Raw genomic sequence first — 10,754 nt, 5'->3', positions numbered from 1 at the left:
ATAATAAAGGATGACGAAGGCCTGTGTACACTTGAATTCTGCGTGTGTGTATGTTTGGGCAAATCGGTTGTGAAACCCTGTGTGAAGTGTGTAAGTGAACAGAGTGATTGCAAATTAAAATACCACTAGGTATTCTATTCCATATAATTAGTATAGTATAATTAGTAGTATATGTAGTAGGATAATGAACAGCAGACTGGTGTGGATGGAGAAGCAAGAATTCTCCATCTGAAAAGGTTGTAGTGAGAATGACCACAACAGGAAATTTGAATTGCTGTCCTACTGATAAAAATCCAGTTTTTAGAACACCCTAGGTGTTAGCAAGCTGGACCAAATTCCTATACAATTGGGGAAAATAGGTAGTAAATTTAAATCATAAAAGCAGTGTAAGGATTGGAAGTTTGTTGAAAAACAGGATCCTGATAAGATCCAATATTTAGACGCATCGATAGCTGAACACGTTTTTAATGGTTAAGTTAATTACACATAAAGTAGCCATGTTACAGGAATCAATCATATAGCAGAAGCGCTTAATGGGCAAAAAGTAAGAAACGAAGATAATGTGACTTGAGCGGCGGCGCAGACATCAGGGAGGGGCACCTGGGCCCTCTGCTCCTTTCTTGTCTGACCCTGCGACAAGGCGGAACAATTCTTGTTCATTATTATAACATTTGGCTGAAGAAGAGCACAAAGTAAGCAAAAATAAACAACAAGTCAAATATTTGGGACGCAATCTTAGTGTTGGAAGTATAATTGTAGTGGGGAATAGAAAAACAAAAACAAAGTGCAATTCGCCAGGCTCCAAAACATCAAACGAAGGGGTGGATGATGTCATTTTTTAGGTCTAACAAATTGTTGCTGAATCTGGGTTCCAAATTATGCAGGAATCATTGGTGAAAAAATGTAATAGTGAAGACCTCAAATGACATCACCTTTAAGGTAGACCAATGAAGCAGGAAAGTTTTTTGTGAAATAAAGCAAATTTTAGTGTTAAGCACAGCATTATCTTAAATTATTCAGTTGATCGATTGTAAAGGTCATTTTTCGACCTCAGTTTTGGTGCGGCAAATTCAGACAAAATGAAACTAATTATTTCGAATTGGACGGTGCATTGCCGCACTCTGGAAGAGCAGTTATTGCAGCATCCATTGCTGTACAAACAAATGCAGCAATGGCTGGGTGCCTCAGTTTCCAATTGTTGTTTTTTTAAGTGCAACCATAGTTTTTGTTCTATCCCCTGATTTTGAGAGTGCCACGTGCAGTCTCTGCATTGTTTTAACAAAGGACCATGATCTTTTTATCACTAGCGAAACATTTACCTTGTATGTATTGAGACAACGTCTAACTAAAGAGACGCACGTTAAACACAGCCACATTGTTACTACTTCCTGAGGATGGAGGAAGACATGATTGCCTCACTGTAAACACAAACATTCATATTACTCAGAAGTATTGTGTTGAACTAACTCACATTTTGATAATTTGTTCTAAACATTCATTTTAATTAAGTTGTTAGTAATTCCTGACGATTAAATTAATTTACTCAGTTGTTTTGAGTTTACATGTCTTAAACAAATTAAATATTTAGAACTTCTGGATTTTTTTAAAGGTGAAATGCTATCTATCCCTTTGAAACTTCACATTTTTATTGTTTTCCTGTTACAAAAACATTTATTGCAAGCAATAGCTGATATATCCTTGTTGGCACACTGTTTTTTAAATATAAAAGGGAGATGCGCGCTATACAAGTGTTGACCCTTGTAACCATTTAGCACTACAAACTCAAAATAATTAAGTTGGTGGTAGTACTGTGCACTCAGAATTGATAGCTTGTTACACATAAAGAGTTCAACTTACGTTTACTTATCATTTCTAAGGCAACGAGTTTCCATATTTTTTATTGATTTTATTTTTTTTATAAACTGAACTCCTTGATTTTTAAAAAAAATAATAAATAAATAAGCTAAAATAAAACACTGGTGCGACATTACCAGGTGACATCTGTGTATGGCCAAACAGATTACTTATTTTACCGAAATATCCATACGAATGGGCTGCTGAATTGAATGGAAAACTATTGTTTCGTCATCATAGATGCTTTTTCAAAATGGCTAGAAATATTCCCTATACCAAACATTCAGACGCGTTGACGGTGGCAAAAGCACTTTGCAGGGATATCATCCCCAGATATGGCATTTCTAAAAAACGTACAATGATGGTGGTACCCGTTTTGTTGACCAAATTGTGGAGAAAATAGTAGTGATGGTTCACATTGATCTGAGAATCTTGGTGCTTACCACCCTCAAAGTGTTGGATTGGTGGGAATAATTAATGGAACAGCAGAAAATAGACAGAGATAATGCATTAATATAACGGGAAGTACTTTTCATAATGAGATAACGCTTAGACAATGTGCACACGTGAAAGACATGGCAAGTACTTTTCATGATGGAATAACGCTTAGATAACATGTAGACAAACGGGGTAGCAAGAGAAAGTTACATTTTTCTCAAACAGTAATGAGACAAAACACACACACACACACATACACGGAAGGAACATCTGTTGGCATTTATGGTGTACTTTCAGTAGACCAAATACCAGATAATAACACGCCACTCGACGACGCAATATTGACAGACATGCAAAATAGTGAGTGAAGCTTTTGGGAAAATAACGGGGTAATAGGAAATGTTGAATCATATGTAGTAAAGAAGATGTCCCATCCTCCCATAAGGCCTGTTTACGTGGGTAGCAATTAAGAGTCGTGGGCCTTGTCACGTCTATTTGTCACGTCTCTTCAGGGGGGAAGGATGGTATACATTGTGGAACATCGCTTTGCTGCATATCGATGCCGAGCATGTGACTTGTATAAACCGTAATTCAGTCAGTCAGTTTCCAGCTTAACACACAAAAATTAGTGAACCTGCAGTATGAAATACGGACTAAACGTAAAAACAATGAAGCAAAAATGAGAAAGGATGGGTATGAGGACGTAGATTTTTGGAGAGTGTTGGCGCAGAAGCGTGAGAAAGGGCCAAGTAAGTTGGATAAGGTGTTGTTTCATAGAAAAGAGGACGATGAGACGGGAGCCGGTGGCAGTGAGGAGGCAGGTTGGGGGTGACATGGAAATGGCTGAAAAAAAATCAACGAAATGTAGAATTAATTTAAAGGATTTGCCATTAGGGACGGGATTCACGCTATTTGTCGATGGGTCAAATAAAAAGGATGTTTTTGGGAAAACACGACTGGCTACTCTGTTACGACTGGCTACGAAAGATGAAATTCTAAAAGCAGAATCACTGCCGTCGCATTATTCTGCTCAAGCTGCTGAATTAGTTGCACTAACAGAGGCATGTAAATTATGCCAGAATAAAGATGTTACAATTTACACTGATAGCCAATACGCATTTGCAACAGTACACATCTTTGCACAATACTGGCGCAATAGAGGCATGATTACATCGACGGGAAGAGCAGTGACACATGCTCAATTACTCCAACATTTGTTAGATGCCGTACAGTTACCACGCAACATTGTAATATGTAAGTGTGCTGCACATAAATCGGGGACAGACAGTGCGTCATTGGGGAATGCTTTCGCAGACAAAACAGCTAGAGAAGCGGCTTTAAAGCTCTTCATGGGGTTATCAGATCATATTCCTGACACACAAATATTGAATACCCAAACCTTGATAGATATGCAACAGCAGAGTCCACAGACAGAACAAAAACTCTGGGCTGATAAGGGGCAACCAACCTTGAGGGAAAATATTTATGTCAGCACAGAGGGAAAACCCATACTACCAAAAATTTGTTCAGATGGGCAGCAATATTAAGCCATGGGGTGTCTCATGTTTCGAATGGGGGAACGGTGGCTCTTGTAAACAGACATTACACGACTTATGGGTTTAACCTCTTCTAAAAAAAACAATTTTTGTAGGGCTTGTTTGACCTGAGCCAGGCACAATTCACAAGGTAACTTGCGTCTAATGCGGGGTCAGTTTCCTCTGGCAACCTATCCTTTTCAGAGAATCCATATGGACTTTGTTAAATTTATTGAAAAAAAGCAATCACGTGTTGCTGACAACTCCGACTGCTGTGAAGCTTGCAGAGAGGAGCACGTGGATACACTTATCACATTGTAAGAAGGTCATTTCTGCTGATTTCTCCTCCGGGGAAGGTGAGCAAAAGTCTGGCAAGAAGGTGGGTGCAGATTTATAGTATCTGAAAATACTTGACGGTCAGTGAAGAATTTGACAGACACCAACCCCTTCTTAGTGGAGTTACAGCAGAAATGGTGATGCCAAAATAGCACGACAGAACTGAAGCTTCCAATAGCAACCCTGAGGGGGTTCAAGAAAAGGTGCGGTAGTATAATTCAAACAGCGGGGAAGGGGTACCAACAGTACTGGTGGTACCTCACTGGACATGTGTTAGATTCGAGTTGGGATTCTTTGATCACTACACAACAGGGTGATTATTGGGCTCCAGGACAGGGCCGTGAGGCTAGATATTTTCCTAACAAAATACTTCTTTCAAAGACGGGGTCGACACTGAATCTCAGGGTCACTGTGGGGGTTGGGCCTTTCAGGCCTCCTACTGTAGCTATTTTTAATTCATCTTGTTGGGGGTTTCTTTTGTGGGCTTATTCATCAGGTTTTGATCCTTATTTTCCTGTTGTGATTTGTGAAGACAGTACCCTGTCTCCTTCTGAGATTCCTAGAGTAGGTTCATATGTTAACAATTGTATGACACATTGAAAAATGCTTCAGGAGTTTGTGCACTTGTGTCATTGCTCTTAACTGTTACTATTTTTCCATCTAATGTAGAGGATATCCAGAGGGCAGCTCTGACACACATTCCGTGAGACAAGTTCTTTAGGAGTCGGCGTAGTGCTTCCTGGAGAGATGGAGATCCGACCTATATTGATGCTATTGGCGTACCTCGAGGTGTAGCAGATGAGTATAAACTGGTTGATCAGATTGCAGCTGGTTGGGAGTCCATTTTTATTTGGATCACGCCGAATAAAAATGTTGACAGGATCAACTGCCTCCACTACAATGTGCAGAAACTGGGTAACTATACTGAAGCAGGATTTCTTGCTATCAAAGAACAATTGGCAGCCACCTCTCTCATGACGTTCCAGAACCGCATAGCGGTTGACATGCTCCTCGCGGAAAAGGGTGGGGTGTGCGCCATGTTTGGCGACCGGTGTTGTACATTCATACCTAACAACACGGCCCCGGAGGGGTCCCTCACCAGGGCCATCGATGGCCTCCGCGTTCTCAACCACAAGATGAAGGAGCATTCTGGAGTGGACACGTCTCTTTGGACGGAGTGGTAGGAAAGAACATTTGGTAGATTACAAGGACTTGGTTTCCTCTGTCCTGGTTTCTGTTGCTGTGTTTGCAGCTATCCTCACGTTGTGTGTGTGTTGTTGTATTCCTTGTCTTAGAGCACTGCTCAACTGGTTGATCACTACAGCTATTGCACCTACGACGTCCAAATTAAACGATGTTTATCCGTTATTGCTTTATCGTACAGTTGAGAGTAATGATGACACTGATGACACTTGTTTTGATTCTCCTGTTGACATTTCGCTTTCTTTTCCAGATCTCTTTCCGGGTCTTGGAGATCATGAGATTCGGTAGATTAAAGCCTTTGTGGAGGGTCTATTCGATGATATGAGGATTGTGCAAATGTAAGAGAAACAGGGGGGAAAGTGATTAATGTTGTATATAATGATTCGGGTGTTGGATTTTTCAATCAGATTTTTCTTTATATTATAGTTAATTTTATATTATAATAAACAGGGGGAAATGTAAGAATAATAATGCATTTTATTATTTATGTGTTTGATTTTTATCATTAGGCCAACTTGCTTGGTGTGATTTGCTTTCACATATGTATGTTAATTGAACACACACACACACACACACGCACACGCACACACACACCCCCACACGCACACCCCCCCCCCCCCCCCACACACACACACACACCCCCACACACACACACACGCACACACATAGACAAAACAAGTTCATAGTGTTCCAGCTGCTTTCGCTCCCCTTTCCCTTAGAGCTGGAACACCTTTGTTATCAGGGACACCGAAGAATAATAAAAAGAAAGGGGGCGCAGGAGCCGGGCAGAGGGTTTTAGGAACTGTAATCGTACACTTCCCTGCGCTCTCCTTGCAAGTAAAAAGACAATATTGTTGTAGAGTGTCTTCTCTCCTCATTGTGTGCATTGTTTATGAATGTCTCACTTGGTGTGAATCTGACATTAAAAGTTACAAGCTGGTGCTGCTTAGCTGTTAATTAACACAAAATATTTGTATGTAGAATTCAGGCCGTAGCCTACATTGAATTGTATTGAAACTTCTGTTCAGAAATGTGTAAGTGCACAGTGACTTTCCGAGCACTGACAAAAGGTGTGCTCGTGTAGAGCGCACACATAATCTCATATGGTTTCTGTCCATCGCAAGGTAAATACCTGACATTTCATTGCACAACCACATTCCACGTCGAGCTGAGTGGCTTCTGTGGATTGTCCCACACATACTAAATATAAAAATCTAAACATTTTTCCAAACCAATGATTGCGACCAGAACTTCACATATGTGACCGTAAGCAACTTCATCGATGTTATTTTTCCTGAAGTACTTGCCCTCCTGGCTTGTTTTCCACGGGGGCGGGTGTGGTATATTCCGATCGGTTTGTTACTTGGAAATAACACGAGCTCTTAAGCAAACGTTACACCTTAAAACATAAGGTCGATATCACTTTAAGTTACGTGTCCATCTAGAAAAGAGACGAGAAGTATGTTTTTGTTTGATTACTTCGCCACACGACATTGCGTCAGTTTCGGTTAGACTACTGTAGCTTACGTAGAACAATGCCACACTTGTCTTGACTCGAATTGTGAAGAGTTAAAGGTCGATGTCTTACCTGTTAACAAGACGACTGGTAGAAAAAAGCAGTAAATGAGCCAAACAATCAATTGAAGATCCATGTCCAAGCGCGGTCAGAACAAACTCTGATGGCAGCGATGGCAACGAAATAGTCCGATGAATGTTACCGGTGTACTTTCGGAGAATACTTCAGCATAGTCCTCTAGTTTAAAAATGATTCGTGCTGAGTCTGAGCAGAGGAAAGCGACTAATTCCACTGGTTCTGACGGCAAGGAAAAGGTTGAGTTGCATGTCTTCCGTTGGAAGGGAGCCCATTCGAAGTAATGAGGATGGAAAAAGTGATTCATGGGCAAGTGAGTGTATGAGGGACGTTCATAGAGGAATAATTCATAGTTGCTGGTCACCTCCCTTTCTTGAAAATTATTGTCCGGTAAGTCCGCGGTGAATAGAGCGTATACTTTGTAAAACAAATTATCCTGACGGTTACTGTAACTTCTGTCTTTGAACTTTGTATGGTTCGTTTTAAAGACGACTTGAATAAAAACAACAATTTTGAGCACATAGTACTATTACTATTGACTGTCTCAACAAACTTAATATTGAATGGATTCCCCACCTGTTGCAAATCATTTTCAGTTTGCCAGTTAATATCACCCTCTAGTGGCTCAAACCCTTTGGTTCATTTACGGGGCAATAAGAAGACCAATGCCAAACATAGCTCCCATGTGCACCTCCTAAAATGCCATGGGATTTAAAAAAAATATATATAACACCCAATTATTTACGATCTGTTCAATAAAAAGGAACATAACCAAATTCACTTACAATAAATTTGATAGTGATTCATGCTTGCCACCTGGCGTGCACTACTTCCACGAACAACAAGGATGTTAACAGAGAGGAGGTAGTTTCCAAAAGCACAGTCATTGTTGCTGACTTGGTGATTTGTTCGCTACTGCCACTTTTCTCAATGCCCTAGTGGCTATTTTAAACACCAAAAAAAATAAATAAATAAAAGCATATAGTTATTTTAATTCATGCTATGAAACAGACAACAGGAGATAAATTATTTTCACAATATGTTCCAAATCATCGGCGACATTGCATAATTGCCAAAGTCATTTTGCAATATTTTTGGAAAACAAGAAAGAACAAATTTTAACCTGACGGTGAACACGTAAGCAAAAGGAAAAAGACCCAATAAAACTACCAATGTGTGTTCTAAAAATGTTTTTTTCTTGTTTTCCAAAAAATATTGCAAAATTACTTATGCAGTAGTGTTATGTGGTCAGAAATGCAATCACGTTAATGATTGCCCAAGACATAGTGGCGATTTATACATTGTAAAAGTAGTAGTCTATTGACATTTGAGAGAGGCAGAAGCCCCCGACTACAGTCCGCAACCACCGGGGACACCTTGAATTGGTTGCCAGCCAATCGCAGGGCACACAGAGACAAACATCCGCAGTCACAATTACACCTAGGGGCAATTTAGAGTGTCCAATCAACTTACCATGAATGTTTTTGGAATGTGGGAGGAAACCGGAATACCCGGAGGAAACCCACGCAGGCACGGGGAGAACATGCAAACTCCACACAGGGAGGCCGGAGCCGGGATCGAACCCACGACCTCTGAACTGTGAGGCGGTAATTTTCAGTCGACAGAAGTGAAATGGCCACCTCCTGAGACGGCTAAAAATTGGTGGGGTTTGCTGCTTAATTAACTCATATTCTACCAACACAATATTAATCAGATTGTTGCCATGTTTATACTAGTGAAGGCACATAGAACATATTATTGCAAAGAATTTTGGGGGGTTGACTTCCACTTTAAGCCAAGTCCGCAATGAGTAAATGCGAATTATTGATGTAGCAGCGAGTTCACCTAAAGGAAAGTCTGATTCTTCCAAGAAGCCCAAAGATAATTCCCCCACTGCCCGGATACCACAGCGGACCTCTCCAAACACAAAACTTGGGACGGACACTGTTTTGGCTTCCACAGTACACACCACAGCAAAGAAGAGGCATCGAGTTGTTTTGAATGTGTTCACTCACATTTGAATGTGTTCACTCACATTCAAAACAACAGGTAAGGTTTTGGTTCTCAGCCAATGTCTAATACATTTGTCAGGACTTTTGAAGCAAAATGTATCATCCGCTAACATTGTGCACATCCATCCATCAGGCAAATCACGATTTGCAGCATTGAGTTAAAAAGTATCTATCTATCTATCTATCTATCTGTCTGTCTGTCTGTCTGTCTGTCTGTCTGTCTATCTATCTATCTATCTATCTATCTATCTATCTATCTATCTATCTGTCTATCTATTAGTGATGCTCAATATGAACAATTTCAATGGAAACGGATAACCGATAATTTCCTGCCATATGTCCAATACCGATCACCAAAAACTTTATTTTTGTATACTACAAATACATCTTGTGTTGAAGTTTATAAGAAAAAAACACTTAAATCACACTTCTTAATGTAGTGAGGTCAGAAGATAATATAACAAACAAGTGGTCAGTGACAACATGCAGTCGCATGTTTTCACTTTCTGAGCTCTTGTCACTTAAGACAGTGAGGTGATGAGCAAACTAAGAAGATCTGATGCGTATAGTACCTATTAATAAAGTTGGTTGTGTTTCATTATCACCCTCACTGGTATTTTATATCTATCCATCCATTATCTATACCGCTTTATCCTCACGAGGGCCGCTGGAGTCTACCCCAGCTGTCTTCGGGCAGTAGGCGGGGTACACCCTGATCTGGTTGCCAGTCAATCGCAGGGCACACAGAGACAAACGAACATACACACTCTCAATCACACCTAGGGGCAATTTAGAGTGTTCAATTAAGCTGCCATGCATGTTTTTGGAATGTGGTAGGAAACCGGAGTACCCGGAGAAAACCCACGCAGGCATGAGGATAACATGCAAACTCCACACAGAAAGGCTGGAATCGAACCCACAACCTCTGCACTGTGAGGTGGACGTGCTAACCAATTGACCACTGTGCCGCCCGGTATTTTATAGATATTTTATATATATAAACAAAAGCAATGAAATAGTACAAACGTGTGCGTGTGTGTGTGCATGCTTGAGAGTGCCGACTCCCACAGAAGCGAAAACGTTGCAAATGGCCATTTGTAGAGTCCCGAAAAAATGACAAACCATAGCTGCACTTAAATAAGCCTTCGCCATTTGTGTTCAGTAGTGCAGTGACATCCATCCATCAATCCATTTGCTGAACCACTTCACTTCACTGTTAAAATTTAGCTGAGCCATATTTTCTTCGGCGCCTGCCAGACCGGACAACAATTCACGGAGGTCCCGCTGATCTCATCAGCGATGTTGAAAGGGCGATGAAAAGTAACTAGTCAATTTGTACCGTAATCCAATGTCAATTAAGTCCACACAATTATAGTATCCAGCAACAAAGTTAAAAAAAATTGTTTAAAAGGAAAAGGCATCAGTCGTTTAACTACTCATAGGCCCCGGGGCTAACTATCAAATATAGGTTCCCCTCCCCGACTCTAAAACCCCCTATCCCAAGTTAGGGGCGAACATTTCCGACTGTTGGCAAAGGTAGAAAAATGCACGTTCATGTCAGGGTTCGTTCAAGGTCGTAAATGTTCACCAAACTGTCGTCAGACATTCCTCAGATGTTCACTTGTACTTTTCTTGTTGCAATGGAATTTTGAACATTTCCTTGCGGCAAGAAAAATCCGTACAACTTTGAATGTCTGGCAAATGTTTGGCGAACATTTCCAACATCGAACAAACCCTGTTGAACTCTGACGTGAACTGGTTTGTTGCCTTTGAAAATACTGCAAC

The 10,754-nt window shown here is 40.6% G+C and overlaps 1 protein-coding gene across 3 annotated transcripts in view; it reads right to left on the bottom strand.

Moving 5' to 3' along the window:
* piezo1 (piezo type mechanosensitive ion channel component 1 (Er blood group)) overlaps positions 1–7,501 on the bottom strand; it is a 260,505-nt gene extending 253,004 nt beyond the window's left edge. For 2 of the 3 annotated variants that reach the window (XM_086044431.1, XM_086044432.1), the window contains exon 1: positions 6,955–7,500. In XM_086044431.1, the coding sequence (XP_085900557.1) occupies positions 6,955–7,018 (64 nt within the window). In that variant the 5' untranslated portion in view covers positions 7,019–7,500. Of the gene's footprint in view, positions 1–6,954 lie in introns of all 3 variants that reach the window. The other variant, XM_086044430.1, reaches the window with a different exon arrangement.
* Between the last annotated feature and the right edge of the window lie 3,253 nt (positions 7,502–10,754).

This window comes from Filicampus tigris, chromosome 11 (genome assembly GCF_054856515.1).
Source record: "Filicampus tigris isolate MCC_2025a chromosome 11, RoL_Ftig_1.0, whole genome shotgun sequence".
NCBI lineage: Eukaryota > Metazoa > Chordata > Actinopteri > Syngnathiformes > Syngnathidae > Filicampus > Filicampus tigris.
This window is presented reverse-complemented; position numbering and strand designations above follow the sequence as displayed.